The sequence below is a fragment of the Bufo bufo genome, chromosome 1 (assembly GCF_905171765.1).
Source record: "Bufo bufo chromosome 1, aBufBuf1.1, whole genome shotgun sequence".
Lineage (NCBI taxonomy): Eukaryota > Metazoa > Chordata > Amphibia > Anura > Bufonidae > Bufo > Bufo bufo.
This window is the reverse complement of record NC_053389.1, coordinates 618,202,637-618,221,892: the sequence shown is the minus strand read 5'-3', so window position 1 is coordinate 618,221,892 and position 19,256 is coordinate 618,202,637. Positions and strand designations below refer to the sequence as shown.

Genomic DNA, 19,256 nt, shown 5'->3' with positions numbered 1-19,256 from the left:
AATCTTATAATCAAAACGTTCAGCTATCCCTGCTGCCACTAAAAATGGCTAAGCCATAGTCCTGATAGTTTTCACAATATGACCATTTGCTTGCAACTCATGCCGCCCATTGACATTCATTGAAACTCTACTCTAGCCACCTCAAATTTGAAGGACAATTTCTAAACTGCGACCGTGCCTTCATTTTTATTATTTCAGAGACATACAATGCATCAAAATGTAGGTCTGGGTCTTGTGATTCTCACAATATAAAGCTGTTGGCTGTAGGATTTATAATTTTTAAACTACAACTGTTTGAAGATGGCAACCGCCAGTGAAGTGAGCAAGTTGGAGCAGTTTGTTTTTAACCGCTCTTCTCTGCCCTTGCTGTAGAGTGAGTTGCCATAGGAACCCAGGTGTGTAAGCAGCCAGCAGAGTGACAAAAGCTAGAGTGTGAGCTGAAAAATCAGGACATGATTTCTAAACTGCCACCACTCCCTCATTTTCAAGCCCACCTACACAAATCTGCTGCTAATGTTTTTATAAATGTATGTTTTAATGTAACTGTGAAGCACTTTGGGCAACAACATTGCAATTAAATGTGCTATATAAATAAATAAAAGTTGAAATGCTTTTCTCACTCTATCAAGCTTGCCATGTGCACTTTTTAAATTTGATCAATCAATTGGTTAGTGTAATGTTTACTATCTTTACTCACTCCAAACACTCCACACAGTTACTCTGCCCAGTCCAACCTTTCCACAGTTACTCCAGCCACTCCAACCACACAACAGTTACTCAAGCCACTCCACCCAGTTACTCCGCCCACTCCAGTTGTAGACTACTGGTGGAGGCAAGAACTGAAGCCCTGGCTGCCATGGTAACATCCCTGATGCTATGTGCACAGAGCAGCAGGGACAGTATGAAGTCCTATTCACCCTGATAGAGCTCTATCAGGGTGAATAGGACAAGGGATGAAAGATCCCAGGTTCTGGCCCCTAAGGGGGGAAATAGTTATTAAATAAAAAGTGTAAAATATTAAGTATGAATCACCCTCTTTCCCAATTTCACATATAAAATGTATAAACAATAAATAAACATATTACATATCGCCACGTCAGAAAAGTCCAAACTATTAAAATATTTAAATAAATCTATGTGGTGAACGACGGAACAGAAAAAATAAATAAAAACTGTGCACGTGGCTTTTTAGGTTTATTTTTTCGCGTGGTATTGAGTATCGCAATACTTTTTTATGGTATCGAAACCGAATCAAAAATTTGGTATCGCAACAACTCTATACTAACAGCAGATAAACTGCTAGGTTCCAAACTTCCAGCTCAACCCCCAATAATCTATACCCGAACACTAAATTTGGGACTTAAGGTGGGACCGACAATAAGGAGAAACAAATCAAAACTCATAACAACTCCCTGGTCTAACTTAAAAGGCTTTTTCAGATGTGGCTGCGGCCAGAACACACCCATTGTCCAAACATTTTAAAATACACCATGCAGGCGATCCCAGGGGGATGAAGTACATGGCCATCCAATCAGTCAAGGAAGATTGGAGAGGGGGTGATTTTGTGGCCAAAATGTGAATCAAAAAAGATTTTTGAGTTTGAATCCTTGATGCCCTAGGCAATATGCTGTGTATCAGCGCATTGACTCCCCCTGCACCTCCCCCCCCCCCCTCCCTGAGTCATCTAAGATGAGTTTCTGAATTAGGATTTTTTTTTTTTTTTTTATAATATGTTTATATCCTCTGATTTTCCTATGGGTTTTTGTATATTTATGTATCATTAATTTATATATGTGAGCACAAGCAACAGCCAAGAACTATGGGATTCACATCCCAGTTCGCATTTTACAACATACCCAAAGAGAGTATAAATAGTCATAACCAACAGGTTCCTTTTTAAACAGTAAATAATATACTACTGAGGAAGGAACAACAGTTCAGAAACGCGTCTAGTGTGCATGTGACCCAGCTCTCTGGACATTTCTCCTGTTAACTATTGGTGAAGGATCACGCTGACATCCTTCATTTTGGACTCATATGCATTGAGTCTAAAACGCAGCTAAACAATATTGGGATTGGCCAGTGTATCGATTGCACCGATTGAACCCTGCTACATCAACTGAACTCTGCTACATTAACAGAATTCTGCTATACCGGCCACGTCTGACATCATTGCGGCTTGTATTCTGCTGCACCAATTCGGCCTGTTTATCCGCTCCCTCGGTCGGTCACGTGGGACGCCACGCTGACTCACACGTGTGTTCATCGAGAAGCGAGGCAGGAAAGAAGCGCTGTTTGAGCGTGCAACATCGATTATTTGAAAGTTCCAGAGATCGTACAAGGATACAATTTGTTGAACCCGGAAGGTTCCAACGACTGGTAACGTAACATTTAAGTTACATGACTGTAACAGTGTCAGCCTGATTTAACGAACTGGCTGAATGCTATGCATACCGGAGAAACCATTGTTCTATTGATATATGTGTGAGCTCTGCATTTTATGTATGTTAACAAGGAACGTGGTTTATTAATTAATGTATTAATTAATAGCTTTAAACCCTTTTTTTTTTATTAGTATATCCAATTGGTTTAATACATTTATGTGGATGCAAATATACTGTAAGCCAGCCTAATTTATTATTTGATTTTTGTTCAGCTGGTATCTGACAGGCTAGGCTCCAGTTGAATGCTGGTGAAGTTTATTTACATGGTTCCGTATACGGTCCACAAAAAAAAAAAAAAAAAAAAAACGGAACGGACACAGAAAGAAAATACGTTCATGTGCATGAGCCCTTAAAGTCAATGTACCCTGTACACGGCAAGCAAGAACATTGACATGGAAGGCCATAGAAGACAGCAGTGGCTGACCTGGAAGTCTTTCAGCTCAAGGATATGTGGATGACGGACAGTTTTCAGGATCTCAATTTCTGTTAGTAGGTTCTCCACAGAAGCTTTATTGAGGCTTTTCTTGCTGACACATTTAATGGCTACTACTTCACGTGTGTTGTGCTAAAAAGAAAGAAAAAAAAGAGGGAAAGTGAAAATGGTGCATGTTAGGATCTGTGACAATACTTAAGTCATGTATGAGCTCCCCTTTAAGCCCCAACACCATAAACGACACACTGACTGTAGCGCGTTTCACAGTTTCCTTCTAACTTACAGCTAATGTCTGGTCATGGCAAGTCTACGGGTGGCATTTTACAGTGGAAGCAAAGTGGGTGGCATTTTGGAAAACTCCTCTTTGTAATCTACGGCATGTCAGTTGATACTGGGGGTTTTACCTGTGCCGTTCAAAGGTTGAAAGCAGAGGATGAACTGCTGCAATTCCTAAAGCAATGCCACTGCGGAAAAGGTGCAGCAGACCAGCCTACCTTATGGGGGCAGTCTCCCGTAGAAGCACTGCTTATAGGATAGAATATGATGCCTCATCACTGGCGCTAGGACCAATCCGAAAATGATTGGACAGAGTCAGACACATCCGCTGCTGGTTAGGTGGGTAGTTAGTAATCCAAAACGGCCACTTTCGGATTAATAACTACCCACCTAAGACTGCACTAAAGAGACTGTACTTCATATTCCAATTTGGAACTTTATTTGGGACACTGGGCCCTTTAAGGATACCTCATAATCAAACAGACCGAAAGCATTACCGGATCCGTCTGACGTCACGTGACACAGCTAAGCCGTCACTCTATGGCAAAGACTGCAAACGGCACCACGTGAGACGCTGAGGTCCGCGCTCCACACAGCTGGGAAGTTCGCATCACAGTGACCGGAATTTACATACCGAACAACCAGGAGGACCGCAGGACAGCGCGTTATTCGTGTGTAACATAGAGCCAAGGACACACAGCCTGGAGATCAGTGAACGGAGGCTGTGCGCGGGGGACACCCCAGACGCCAGCCTTATTGCCGATACCTGGCCTCCAAAGAGACCAATTCCTGCAGTGTTACCTACTAACAGCGATAATAACTTCTGGAAGAACAATTCCTAATCACTAAGGCTGGGTTCACACCTGAGCGTATTCGATAAGCGCTGTTTACAGGCGTTTTTGAGGCATTTTTGTATTTTGGAAACGCGCGCCGTACGCGCGTTCTTGCTATTGACCACAGAGGCGTACAATGAAAAACAGAGGTAATACGCCCCAAAGAAGCTCCTGTACTTCTTGGGGCGTAGGGCGTTTTACAGCGCGTTCGTACGCGCTGTAAAACGCTCAGGTGAGAACCATGCCCATAGGGAAACATTGTTTTTTGCCTTTTGAGCGTTTTACAGCGCGTAGGAACGCGCTGTAAAACGCTCAGGTGTGAACCTAGCCTAAGTTGAGGCACTTACTATATCATATCATATGGTTCCATATGGTTTATTAATGTAATACTGATGCACTATTTGCGTATAATATTGATGCACCATTGGCGTATAATTAGAACTTTAAGGATTAGATATACTGTATAAATTCAAGGTAGATGGATTATGTGAAACACTTTTGCACTAGCCGTCACCAATCTAACCATTTTAGATACATTGCAAGTTGCAATTCGGTAAAGCGATTGTAACATCCGAACTGTGAGGACTAGAGGTCTGGTGTCTAACCACTAACATACTACAATATATTCCAGGACTGTATGGGAAGTTACAGTATTTTATTTTAATTTATTTTAATAAAATACATTTTTTATTTGAATCAGATGGTGAGTGCCTGTTTTTAATTTCCAAATTCAGTTACTAAAATTTGCATGTCAGGTCCCCTTTAAACAGGTTGTTCTAAAGTTTAAAAAAAGGGGGGGGGGCAGTAATATTGTAAAATATAAAAAAACAGTACTCACCTCATCATCCCCTCGTAGATGCCTCCTCAGCCATCAGACGCCCGTGGGTCTTTGTTTTCTGCCTGCCAGCCATGTATTGCGCATGTTCTACAATACTGTACCGTACTGATTGGCATCACTGCACTGGATCGGTGGGGGTTGAAGTGGTGAGTAGTTGTTTTTTTTGCTATTTTAGAACATTTGCTGCTCCTCCTGTTTTTTCACACTAAAGAAACGCTGTTGATTGTTACTTCATATTCAGCCTCCTGGAGCATCGTTCCTTACCGGGTCACATGGGATGCCTACAGGGACGATTTAACCAGAAGGCAAATAGTGCTGGCATATGGGGCCCCTAATAGTGGCACCATTCGGCCCTAGGCTCCTCCTGAGGTGGAAAAGATGTGAAGAGGGAAAAGCTCAGCTCTGACACTATGGGGGAGATTTACCAAACTGGTGTAAAGGCAAATTGGCTTAGTTGCCCATAGCAACCAATCAGATTCCAGCTTTGATTTTTGAGAGCCCTTTGGCAAAGGGTTGCTTTGGGCAACTAATTGATTGGTTGCTGTGGGCAACTAAGCCAGTTTCCTTTCCACCAGTTTGATAAATCTCCCCTATAACTGCTCAGAGGAATTTCTAGACCTTACTGAATATATCTGCTGGTAGCAGCCTGTAGCCGTGAAAAACCGCGTGATCAGGCTACCGGACTATAGCGGGATACAGCTACACACTAGCCCCATTGACTAGAATGGGATCCCATGGGCTTTTCAGCATATATGTAGGCTTTTGGCCACACAAATGCTGCTGCTATGCCGGATACGGTAAATTTCGGAAGTCTGTTCCTCTGCCAGAAGCTAGGTCATTTCTGCTGCAGCAAAGAAAAATCTAAAAAAATCACTGAGATGTTTTGCTGCACCAATATTAAATGTTTTTCTGTCCAGGTGGATCACGGTTCCATCACCTCCGTGGGTTTACAATGTTCAAAATAATCAGAACCCTGCCTTCTTCTGGACCACTCATATTTAAAGGGGTTCTCTGCTTCCCTCCAAATTTTAGAGGGAATCGCCCCCTTTCTCATGCATAACAGACAGGATCCTCCCCAACTCACATTGACACGCCCATGAGCTATGATAGGGAGAGAGCTACAGCAGAAAGGATACACCCCATGAGAAAGGACATGCCTCCTGAGCTATGATAGTGAGAGAGCTGCAGCAGAAAGGATACACCCCATGAGAAAGGACATGCCTCCTGGGCTGTGATGGGGAGAGAGCTGCAGCAGAAAGGATACACCCCATGAGAAAGGACATGCCTCCTGGGCTGTGATAGGGAGAGAGCTGCAGCAGAAAGGATACACCCCATGAGAAAGGACATGCCTCCTGGGCTGTGATGGGGAGAGAGCTGCAGCAGAAAGGATACACCCCATGAGAAAGGACATGCCTCCTGAGCTGTGATAGGGAGAGAGCTGCAGCAGAAAGGATACACCCCATGAGAAAGGACATGCCTCCTGGGCTGTGATAGGGAGAGAGCTCCAGCAGAAAGGATACACCCCATGAGAAAGGAGATGCCTCCTGAGCTGTGATGGGGAGAGAGCTGCAGCAGAAAGGCTACACCCCATGAGAAAGGACATGCCTCCTGGGCTGTGATGGGGGAGAGAGCTGCAGCAGAAAGGCTACACCCCATGAGAAAGGACATGCCTCCTGAGCTGTGATAGGGAGAGAACTGCAGCAGAAAGGATACACCCCATGAGAAAGGACATGCCTCCTGAGCTGTGATAGGGAGAGAACTGCAGCAGAAAGGATACACCCCATGAGAAAGGACATGCCTCCTGAGCTGTGATAGGGAGAGAGCTGCAGCAGAAAGGATACACCCCATGAGAAAGGACATGCCTCCTGAGCTATGATAGGGAGAGAACTGCAGCAGAAAGGATACACCCCATGAGAAAGGACATGCCTCCTGGGCTGTGATAGGGAGAGAGCTGCAGCAGAAAGGCTACACCCCATGAGAAAGGACATGCCTCCTGGGCTGTGATGGGGGAGAGAGCTGCAGCAGAAAGGCTACACCCCATGAGAAAGGACATGCCTCCTGAGCTGTGATAGGGAGAGAACTGCAGCAGAAAGGATACACCCCATGAGAAAGGACATGCCTCCTGAGCTGTGATAGGGAGAGAACTGCAGCAGAAAGGATACACCCCATGAGAAAGGACATGCCTCCTGAGCTGTGATAGGGAGAGAGCTGCAGCAGAAAGGATACACCCCATGAGAAAGGACATGCCTCCTGAGCTATGATAGGGAGAGAACTGCAGCAGAAAGGATACACCCCATGAGAAAGGACATGCCTCCTGGGCTGTGATAGGGAGAGAGCTGCAGCAGAAAGGCTACACCCCATGAGAAAGGACATGCCTCCTGGGCTGTGATGGGGGAGAGAGCTGCAGCAGAAAGGCTACACCCCATGAGAAAGGACATGCCTCCTGAGCTGTGATAGGGAGAGAACTGCAGCAGAAAGGATACACCCCATGAGAAAGGACATGCCTCCTGAGCTGTGATAGGGAGAGAACTGCAGCAGAAAGGATACACTCCATGAGAAAGGACATGCCTCCTGAGCTATGATAGGGAGCGAGCTCCAGCAGAAAGGATACACCCCATGAGAAAGGACATGCCTCCTGGGCTGTGATAGGGAGAGAGCTGCAGCAGAAAGGCTACACCCCATGAGAAAGGACATGCCTCCTGGGCTGTGATGGGGGAGAGAGCTGCAGCAGAAAGGCTACACCCCATGAGAAAGGACATGCCTCCTGAGCTGTGATAGGGAGAGAACTGCAGCAGAAAGGATACACCCCATGAGAAAGGACATGCCTCCTGAGCTGTGATAGGGAGAGAACTGCAGCAGAAAGGATACACTCCATGAGAAAGGACATGCCTCCTGAGCTATGATAGGGAGCGAGCTCCAGCAGAAAGGATACACCCCATGAGAAAGGACATGCCTCCTGGGCTGTGATAGGGAGAGAGCTGCAGCAGAAAGGCTACACCCCATGAGAAAGGACATGCCTCCTGGGCTGTGATGGGGGAGAGAGCTGCAGCAGAAAGGATACACCCCATGAGAAAGGACATGCCTCCTGAGCTGTGATAGGGAGAGAACTGCAGCAGAAAGGATACACCCCATGAGAAAGGACATGCCTCCTGGGCTGTGATAGGGAGAGAGCTGCAGCAGAAAGGATACACCCCATGAGAAAGGACATGCCTCCTGAGCTGTGATAGGGAGAGAGCTGCAGCAGAAAGGCTACACCCCATGAGAAAGGACATGCCTCCTGAGCTGTGATAGGGAGAGAGCTGCAGCAGAAAGGATACACCCCATGAGAAAGGACATGCCTCCTGGGCTGTGATAGGGAGAGAGCTGCAGCAGAAAGGATACACCCCATGAGAAAGGACATGCCTCCTGGGCTGTGATAGGGAGAGAGCTGCAGCAGAAAGGATACACCCCATGAGAAAGGACATGCCTCCTGGGCTGTGATGGGGGAGAGAGCTGCAGCAGAAAGGATACACCCCATGAGAAAGGACATGCCTCCTGGGCTGTGATAGGGAGAGAGCTGCAGCAGAAAGGATACACCCCATGAGAAAGGACATGCCTCCTGGGCTGTGATAGGGAGAGAGCTGCAGCAGAAAGGATACACCCCATGAGAAAGGACACTCCTTTTAAGCTGTCAGCTTGATCTGAATGTGGAGATCTGTAGATCCATGTGAGGTACAGGGCTGGTTGTAGCTTTGTTAGAGACTGTCATGTACTATATGGTGTCTGGTTTTATTAAAGGATAACCCCTTTACGTCTTGTGTCACTCCAGGTACCAGTTGGCACCGATAAGCTTTCCAATATTGTTGGTGACAAGATGGCCAAGGAATACCTTGATATGCAACTATAGCTACAGTGAGATCATACATGTTACATGTAGCTGTGATATGAACTCCCTCCAGCTCATAGGTACCGCAGACACACAGGGGGCATGGGGACAATACTGCTACATACTACCCCAACCCTGCCGTTACCTTCCTGTAGGCCTTATATACGGTGGCATAGGTGCCGCTGCCCAGTTTATCAGTCAGAATGAAGTCATTCAGCCGAGGGGGAGCCCAGCTAGCCATAGTGTGCCATGTAGCCTCCACCTGAGGCAGGCTCAGTCCGTGCACCGCGGTCTACGTGCCCCCCTCCGGGCACAGGACTGCCTGATACGCCGGGCACCACCAGGTTGTTGTGGAACTGTCATCCTACATTACACTTCCTTATTGCTGGGGAAGGAACAGGAAGCGGCGCACAGCAGATTAGCGCCATCTGTGGAGGAAAAGCTGAACTGCTGACAGAAATCTCCATACAGCAAGCTAAGAAATGCAGCTACTGTAGGTATAGTGTGCTTCCTGTGTGTACATGAGTCACATGTGTGGGGTGGTTCATGCAAGTCCACAAGGCACTGCATTAACTTCTAAAGCAGAACAGTAGGAACAGTTCCTACTTTTGTCCCAAATCCCATTGTTTCTTGATTCCGTCCCTGCCGGATCAGAAGTGTTGACATGCTGTATGCAGCCAGCTCTAGAAAGTTGTTCCAAACTTCTTCCATTTATGAATTGTGGAGGCCACTGTGCTCTTGGGACCTTTCAGTGCAGCAGAAGTTGTTTGTCTCCTTCTTCAGATCTGTGCCCTCACACAATCCTGTCTCTGAGCTCTACAGGCAGTTCTTTCCTCCTCATGGCTTGGTTTTTGCTCCGATATACATTCTTAGCTGTGAGACCTTGTATAGACGGGGGTGTCTTTCCAAATCACGTCCAATCAACTGAATTCACCACAACTGGACTCCAATCAAGGTGTAGAAACATCTGAAGGACGATCAAGAGAAATGACAGGCTCCAGAGCTAAATGTCAAGTTTTTTAGCATAGGGACTGAATACTTACATCCATGACGAAATTTTCGTTTTTTCCTTTTTAATAAATATGCAAACATTTCTAAAATTCTATTTTCACTTTCTCATTATGGGGCATTGAGTGGCAGTTGATGGGGAAACGTGATTTAAAAAAATAAATAAAATTTTTAGCATAAGGCCGCAACATAACAAAATGTGAAAGGGTCTGAAGACTCTCCTATCACATTGTACATTTCTACCCTGAGGCCCAGTGTGGCACACCAGAAGAGAGTTTATGCCACAAAGGTATTTAATATGTCTGTAGAGGGTCTGTCATTTCATGGTCAGTAAATGCAAGTGTGCCAGAACGTCTGTATGGCGGTGTATTTGTGACCTCTGCGTACAGTACATACAGAGGGCGTGTGTTGTGTCTCTACCCCAGTGATTTGCTCATAGTAGAGCTGGGACAGCATGCTCTGGGTTGCAGAAACAATGTTTCTTTTACTCATTCTTGAAGGACTTTTATATAGAGTCATTGGCCATAGACCCTACAGGGAAATTTCCTGGTGTGCCGATGGCCACCCAAGCCCTCCTCTTGGCCGCTGGGTACATAATGATTTGATGCTTTCAGCATTAGGGTCTATTCACACGTCAGTGGATTGGGTCCGCATCCGTTCCGCAATATCTGGAACGGGTGCGGACCCTTTCATTCTCAACGGGGCAAGAATGGATGCGGTGAGCACACTAGGTGCTCTCCGCATCCACATTTCTGGAGCGCGTCCCCGATCTTCTGGTCCGCAGCTCCGGAAAAAAATAGAACATGTTCTATTCTTTCTCCGCAATTGCAGACAAGAATAGACAGTTCTATGGGGGTACCGGACGGGTGTATAGCGGATCCACAATACACTACGGACGTGTGAATGGACCCTTAATGCTAGGAGCATCAGATACTCATGCACCTGACCAACAGCCGCATGTGTCCTCCTGAATTCAACTGTATCACAGTCCTTAGAATGGTGATAGGGCAGTATTTTATGCAGCACTGTGATATTTGGTTCTGCTGGGCGGTATTTTGTGCTGCACTATGGTATTGCTGGCACTGCCTACTTGTGTTGCCCCATTTTCTGTTATTTTGGACCCACCTACAACATGGGGCCACTTTACATTCCCAGTCCGCCCCTGCATTCAACACCCAACTGAGATCCCTGGGACTGCAGTGAGTGCATGCGCAGTGAAGCGAGGTGTATTGATTGTGTATGCATCTGACGCTCCAGGAGACAAGTTTCAGAGTCATCTCCAGTAACTTCTAACTTTTTCCTCAGCTAAACTTGTAATAGTTTTCACAGGGGAATCTACAGAAAGCTAAACCCCAGGAGGATAATGACATGCTAGTTGTTTAGGGGCCTCAAAGATAGGGACAGGTCCCCTGCAAAGGAGTTTTCCAGTATTTTTATACAGGCCTATTCTCCAGATAGGCCATCAACATCAGATCGGCGTGGATCCAACATCCCACTGATTAGGTGTTCAGGAGTAGCTCTAGTGCCGGTAGTAGGCGTCAGAACTACATGGCTCTGTCCATTGTGTAGTGAATGAGGCTGATTACTGCAGGGCAGGTTCTATTCACTTCAATGGAAACAGCAATGCAGTAACCCAGCTCACATAGAGCTATGGCGTTCTGGGAACAGACGATCGGCGGCGGTAAGTAGAGTTGGACTCCCACCGATCTGATATTGATGGCCTATCCTGAGGAAAGGTCATCAACATTATACTCCTGGAAAACCCTTTTAACCACCTAACGCAGATTCGCGTTCCGGAGGTGGCAGCCCTGCGCAGAGTCACGCATATATGCGTCATCTCGCGCAAGCCGAGATTTCCTGTGAAGCGCGCACGCTCACAGGAACGGAAGGTAAGAGAGTGGATCTCCAGCCTGCCAGCGGCGATCGTTCGCTGGCAGGCTGGAGATGTGTTTTTTTTTTTAACCCCTAACAGGTATATTAGACGCTGTTTTGATAACAGCGTCTAATATACCTGCTACCTGGTCCTCCCCTTTGTTTGGATCGACCACCAGAGGACACAGGTGACACTACACTACACCCCCCCCCTGTCAGTCACTTATTAACCCCTTATTCACCCTTGATCACCCCATATAGACTCCCTGATCACCCCCCCCCCCCTGTCATTGATCAACCCCCTGTAAAGCTCCATTCAGATGTCCGCATGATTTTTACGCATCCACTGATAGATGGATCGGATCCGCAAAACGCATACGGACGTCTGAATGGAGCCTTACAGGGGCGTGATCAATGACTGTGGTGATCACCCCATATAGACTCCCTGATCACCCCCCTGTCATTGATTACACCCCCCTGTCATTGATTACCCCCCCCCCTGTCATTGATCAACCCCCTGTAACGCTCCATTCAGATGTCCGCATGATTTTTACGGATCCACTGATAGATGGATCGGATCCGCAAAACACATACAGGCGTCTCCCTGGAGCCTTCCAGGGGGGGGGGGGGTGATCACCCCCCCCTGTCATTGATCACCCCCCCTGTCAGGCTGCATTCAGATGTCCGTATGATTTTTACGGATCCACGGATACATGGATCGGATCCGCAAAACACATACGGACATCTGAATGGAGCCTTACAGGGGGGGGTGATCACCCCATATAGACTCTCTGATCACCCCCCTGTAAGGCTCCATTCAGACATTTTTTTGGAATTATTTTTTTTTTTTCTTACAAAGTCTCATATTCCACTAACTTGTGTCAAAAAATAAAATCTCACATGAACTCACCATACCCCTCACGGAATCCAAATGCGTAACATTTTTTAGACATTTATATTCCAGACTTCTTCTCACGCTTTAGGGCCCCTAGAATGCCAGGGCAGTATAAATACCCCACATGTGACCCCATTTCGGAAAGAAGACACCCCAAGGTATTCAGTGAGGGGCATATTGAGTCCATCAAAGATTGAAATTTTTGTCTAAAGTTAGCAGAAAGGGAGACTTTGTGAGAAAAAAATAAAAAATATCAATTTCCGCTAACTTGTGCCAAAAAAAAAAAAATTCTATGAACTCGCCATGCCCCTCATTGAATACCTTGGGGTGTCTTCTTTCCAAAATGGGGTCACATGTGGGGTATTTATACTGCCCTGGCATTCTAGGGGCCCCAAAGCGTGAGAAGAAGTCTGGTATCCAAATGTCTAAAAATGCCCTCCTAAAAGGAATGTGGGCCCCTTTGCGCATCTAGGCTGCAAAAAAGTGTCACACATCTGGTATCGCCGTACTCAGGAGAAGTTGGGGAATGTGTTTTGGGGTGTCATTTTACATATACCCATGCTGGGTGAGAGAAATATCTTGGTCAAATGCCAACTTTGTATAAAAAAATGGGAAAAGTTGTCTTTTGCCAAGATATTTCTCTCACCCAGCATGGGTATATGTAAAATGACACCGCAAAACACATTCCCCAACTTCTCCTGAATACGGCGATACCACATGTGTGACACTTTTTTGCAGCCTACATTCCAAAGACCACCTTTAGGATTTCAAAGGTCATTTACCTACTTACCACACATTAGGGCCCCTGGAAAATGCCAGGGCAGTATAACTACCCCACAAGTGACCCCAGTTTGGAAAGAAGACACCCCAAGGTATTCCGTGAGGGGCATGGCGAGTTCCTAGAATTTTTTATTTTTTGTCACAAGTTAGTGGAATATGAGACTTTGTAAGAAAAAAAAATAAAAAATAAAAATTATAATTTTCCACTAATTTTTATATATTTTTTTTCTTACAAAGTCTCATATTCCACTAACTTGTGACAAAAAATAAAAACTTCCATGAACTCACTATGCCCATCAGCGAATACCTTGGGGTGTCTTCTTTCCAAAATGGGGTCACTTGTGGGGTAGTTATACTGCCCTGGCATTCTAGGGGCCCAAATGTGTGGTAAGGAGTTTGAAATCAAATTCTGTAAAAAATGACCAGTGAAATCCGAAAGGTGCTCTTTGGAATATGGGCCCCTTTGCCCACCTAGGCTGCAAAAAAGTGTCACACATGTGGTATCTCCGTATTCAGGAGAAGTTGGGGAATGTGTTTTGGGGTGTCATTTTACATATACCCATGCTGGGTGAGAGAAATATCTTGGCAAAAGACAACTTTTACCATTTTTTTTATACAAAGTTGTCTTTTGCCAAGATATTTCTCTCACCCAGCATGGGTATATGTAAAATGACACCCCAAAACACATTCCCCAACTTCTCCTGAATACGGAGATACCACATGTGTGACACTTTTTTGCAGCCTAGGTGGGCAAAGGGGCCCACATTCCAAAGAGCACCTTTCGGATTTCACCAGCCATTTTGTACAGAATTTGATTTCAAACTCCTTACCACACATTTGGGCCCCTAGAATGCCAGGGCAGTATAACTACCCCACAAGTGACCCCATTTTGGAAAGAAGACATCCCAAGGTATTCGCTGATGGGCATAGTGAGTTCATGGAAGTTTTTATTTTTTTGGCCCAAGTTAGTGGAATATGAGACATTGTAAGGAAAAAAAAAAAAAATAATCATAATTTTCCGCTAACTTGTGACTAAAAATAAAAAGTTCTATGAACTCACTATGCCCATCAGCGAATACCTTAGGGTGTCTACTTTCCGAAATGGGGTCATTTGTGGGGTGTTTGTACTGTCTGGGCATTGTAGAACCTCAGGAAACATGACAGGTGCTCAGAAAGTCAGAGCTGCTTCAAAAAGCGGAAATTCACATTTTTGTACCATAGTTTGTAAACGCTATAACTTTTACCCAAACCATTTTTTTTTTTACCCAAACATTTTTTTTTTTTATTAAAGACATGTAGAACAATAAATTTTGAGCAAAATTTATATATGGGTCTTTTTTTTTTCAAAATTTTACAACTGAAAGTGAAAAATGTCATTTTTTTGCAAAAAAATCATTAAAATTTCGATTAATAACAAAAAGTAAAAATGTCAGCAGCAATGAAATACCACCAAATGAAAGCTCTATTAGTGAGAAGAAAAGGAGGTAAAATTCATTTGGGTGGTAAGTTGCATGACCGAGCAATAAACGGTGAAAGTAGTGTAGGTCAGAAGTGTAAAAAGTGGCCTGGTCTTTCAGGGTGTTTAAGCACTGGGGGCTGAGGTGGTTAAAGGGGTTGTCCGGGTTCAGAGCTGAACCCGGACATCCCTCCATTTTCACCCCGGCAGCCCCCCTGACATGAGCATCGGAGCAGTTCATGCTCCGATGCTCTCCTTTGCCCTGCGCTAAATCGCGCAGGGCAAAGGCATTTTTTGGAGATCCAGTGATGTACCGGGGCTCTCCATGGGGCTGACAGGAACCCCGGTGACGTCACCGGCACTGATGGGCGGGATTTAGCTCTGCCCTAGCCAGTAAAACGGCTAGGGCAGAGCTAAAGCCTGCCCATCAGAGCCAGTGACGTCACCGAACACACTGCCGGGCGGAAGTTACCGCTCGGTCGTGTGTTATGGAAAACAAAAAAGCCCGTGCCCTGCGCGATTTAGCACAGGGCACGGGAGCGCATCGGAGCATGAGATACTCCGATGCTAGCCTCAGGGGGGCTGTCTGGGTGAAAATAAGGGTATGTCCGGGTTCAGCTCTGAACCCGGAGAACCCCCTTTAAGTCTAACAGCCAATTGTGTTGCATTCCTACCTAAGATATGATCTGATTTGATCACCTTTCATTTTGTTCTGTTCCTGCTGTATACACACTAGCAGTCAGTAGGCCGTATATACTCCATGTGGTCTAATGCACTGTATGTGGACACAAACCAGATTTTAGAGTTCAGGTAAAATAAAGCACATGGACGTGCATTCTCCACAGGCAAAAACAGATAGCAGTATGGGTCGTACTGAAAGAGTGCAGTGTTAAACATGGCATTGTCACGGGACAATACGTTTGCCACAAGTCACATCTATAAGTGCTGTCAAGCAAAGTTTTAATTGGTACTTTCCCTTTATTTCTTGTAACGTAGTTGGTTAATGATGTCTATACCTGACCGCATTCCTGCAGTATGAAGTAACTGTACATGCGTACGGACCTAGGAGACTAGAAAACATTTAGCGTTGTAACAAAGAGCTGACCTCCATTGAAGACATCAGGGTAAGATGAGTCTTGCTCCCATCACCGCTCTTTGTATTATATGGGAGTAGGCCAAGTGCCATGTTGGGCACTGGTCTTAGTGGAGCTAGCCCATTTGTTTTCATGACTTTTGAAGACTGTTACTTTACCTTTGTATACTGTATATCTTCTCATACTTTAGTAAACTGTTTATGCATGTGTCAAGTTCATTTGTCCCCAAACCTCAGATCCCATGATAATACAGTGCTATTATTGAAGTGGAAAGACAAACGGCTCAGCCATGAAGCCATAGATCACACAGATTGGCAGAGCGGGGCCACCAGGTGCTGAAGAGTAAGAGAAAAAATAAATATATGGGGATGGACGGAGTGCTGCCATCTGAGTAACTAAAAATCAAAATTTATTGATAAAATACTCAAAGAACATATGGGCAAAGTGGGACGTGTTTTGAGGGTGTCCCACCTACTTTCCCAGGCACTCATACAAACAAGAATATATGGATTTGATATAAAAGTAAAAAACAAAGCATTTCCCGTAAATTAAAGGGTTCATTTAGAATTCAGTTAAAAATGAACAGATACACACATCTCAGTTGGTAAAAGTTAAAATTATTGGAGTAAAAATGATATAATATGAAGATACAAGAAATACAAGGTCAATATACCCTTTGGACAGTATTGGTGTATATGCAGGATGGATTTTAGTCAGTCTGAATTATTACGCACCAATTTCAAGGAAAAGGGTTTGATCTCCTGTGCATTTTCCAAGGCTAAATCACTCACACAGTGGATTGTTTAGAAAAGGAAAACAAACAAAAAAAAAAAAAACACCCTGAGAAGTGAATTTCTTCACTCAAATCAATAAAGCCCATGCACAAATCAAAAATAACTCCTCTAAGCATTGGTCCATTCTTATGAATGATCCCATTCTGAAAAAATTACTACTGGCTCAAATAGGATGTAAGTTTAGAAAAAACTATTATTGCCCCTAATGACCTACATCCAATCCAATGTAGATCATCCTTCCAATTGCACCCCTCCTAACCTAGTTGGATGTTTTAAATGTGGGAATAAGGCCTCATGCACACAACCGTTGTGCAGCCGTTCCGCGCATTGGGGACCACAACAGGCAACATCTGTACGACGGCCGGGACGGATCGAAACTCATTCGTTTTCTATTTTTTGCGGTGCGGAGGCACGGACAAAAAAACACCACTGAAGCAAGACGCAGTACCCATAGATCGAACATTCTGAGTGGGAACCCCATTCACAGGGCGTCACGTCATTTTGATCAGGTGCACAATAGAAACTTATCTGTTCTGCAGTTGATGATTCTAGTGCCACTTCCGGAGTTGAGGAGGAACGGAGTCGGATTTCTGAGTAATCCTGAATCATTTTGGATTTACAAAATTAAACACATTACAACCAGGGGGACTCAATGGGGCAACATTCAATGTTAAGACTTATTGAGACCTGTTTCATGTATTTATCTATACATTTAGGGTGACATTTATTGAGACCAGCGGTTTCCACGCCCATCTCAACTCCCTCTGCGATTCTACTTAAGTTTTGCTCTTCGTCTGTGCGACAGACTTAATTGTATGCCAGCCCTTTTGCTGGTGTAGAAGTAAGCCATTTTTCAGGCCAAAAAAGACAGCATGCAAAATTTTGTTAGCCAGGTCTGCCTGCCCGCCCGCTTTCCCCACCACACCCCCTTTTCAAGTGGCGTGAAGGGGGAAAGTCAGATTTTTTACATAAATTGCGTGCAAAAATCTGCGACTTTAATATGCCACTATCGTGCCATCTATCACTTAAAGAACTCCCACAAACATTTTTATTCTATGTCATGTGACCAGCAATCTGACTTTCCAAATAACACAGCATCTTATGGGAGGACAGGAAGTCAGTTTCTCTATGGATTCCTACGGGAGCCTCAATGTCAGTCTCATTGGAAGGAATAGAGAAGTAACCGACTTCCTGTCCTGTGTCAGTTGGAGAACAGCGAATTGGTCACATGACGCAGCTGAGGATCAGAAGGGAGGGGATAGCTCACAAATACAGTCACTGATGAGAAGATTACATTAAATTCTAGATTACATCATGTACCTTTCTAACTGCTCAGAGAATAAAAATGTTTGCGGGAGTTCTTTGTTAAATGCATGTCCCCCCTTAATTATGAAATTAAGTTATTTTATTGACAGTGATTTCTATACATTGGAGCACTGCAATTAGGTTTTACACATTCACTAGAATATCTTTTACATTTTAGTAATGTAACCTTTTTCACTCACACTTCCAGTAAGTTAACCCCATTCATTCACACACAGGTGAAATATCTCAATCTAGTGTTCTTTTCAAGCCCACATACACTAATCACCATTCAGAGGCACTCTGGATGTTAATTCATTAAGAAACCAATTTTTAGCAGTCCTTGTGGTTTGAATTTTTGAGGTAACGTTCCTTTACTTCATGCCAATCATTCCCCCCCCCCCCAACATTACTTTTCTTTTATACATATTATATAATTTTTTGTAAATAATCACCAACTGACATGTGGCTAAATGTGTATCTGTTCTTATAATGTTTAATTGAATTGTGAAAGAACCCTTTCATTTTCGGGTTATGCTTTATTTTTACTTCATATCGAACGCAAATATTCTCTTTTGTATGAGTGTCTGAGAAAGGAGGCCCTCGAAACAAGTCGACCGTTCCCCATATGTACTTTATGTGCATCTTATCAATACACTTTCAGTTACTCCATTGGAAGTGCTTGGTTCATCCATATATATCTTTTTCTGTAACTTCTAGCCTGGTATGTGGTTTGCCTTAGCCGGGTGGGGATAGCAGAGATGGCAAATATCCATGCGAACCCCAGAGATGTGCCTGTGCCTTCCCTTGAGGTTTTTCACATGAGAACACCATGTTTTGTCTTTTCATTCTAAAGACTGAGTCATGCAACAGTAAATGTGATTTTATGCCATATTTCCAAAGGGCCTCTACAAGTGACATCAGCACTGTATGAACGAGCTGCTGTATAGAAGCCTAAAATCCCAATGCCAGGCATCAGCTGAAGTGATGTAAAGCTTGCTACTCCTGTAGCTGTGGAAACGTTCTTTAAAGTGATTAATCACGTTTCATCTGGCAAACTGATCATTTTTGTTTGTGGATGCACAGGGAAAAATGCCTAATGAAATGCATAGAGCCTACTGTAAAATTTGGCACAGGAGGCCAAACAGCAAGGGGGTGACCCCTATTTCTAGTGAAAGGTAATGTTAATGGTTCAGCTTACAGCCGGCACCACTCCTGCGAGTTCAATAAGGTCTCAAATCCTACTCATCACAATTACCTTATGTGTCACCCCTAATTCCTCATAGATTGTAAGCTCTTGCGAGCAGGGCCCTGACTCCTAGTGCTTCAGTTGCATATTAGCCAATTAGTTTTGTTTCGTACATGA

At 44.6% G+C, this 19,256-nt stretch overlaps 1 protein-coding gene across 2 annotated transcripts in view; it reads right to left on the bottom strand.

The window, feature by feature from the left end:
- ULK3 (unc-51 like kinase 3) overlaps positions 1 to 9,068 on the bottom strand; it is a 41,945-nt gene extending 32,877 nt beyond the window's left edge. For both annotated transcript variants that reach the window (XM_040413746.1, XM_040413747.1), the window contains exons 1-2: positions 8,835 to 9,068; positions 2,869 to 3,009 (exon numbers count right to left, since the gene is read on the bottom strand). In XM_040413746.1, the coding sequence (XP_040269680.1) occupies positions 2,869 to 3,009; positions 8,835 to 8,930 (237 nt within the window). In that variant the 5' untranslated portion in view covers positions 8,931 to 9,068. The remainder of the gene's footprint in view (positions 1 to 2,868; positions 3,010 to 8,834) is intronic.
- Between the last annotated feature and the right edge of the window lie 10,188 nt (positions 9,069 to 19,256).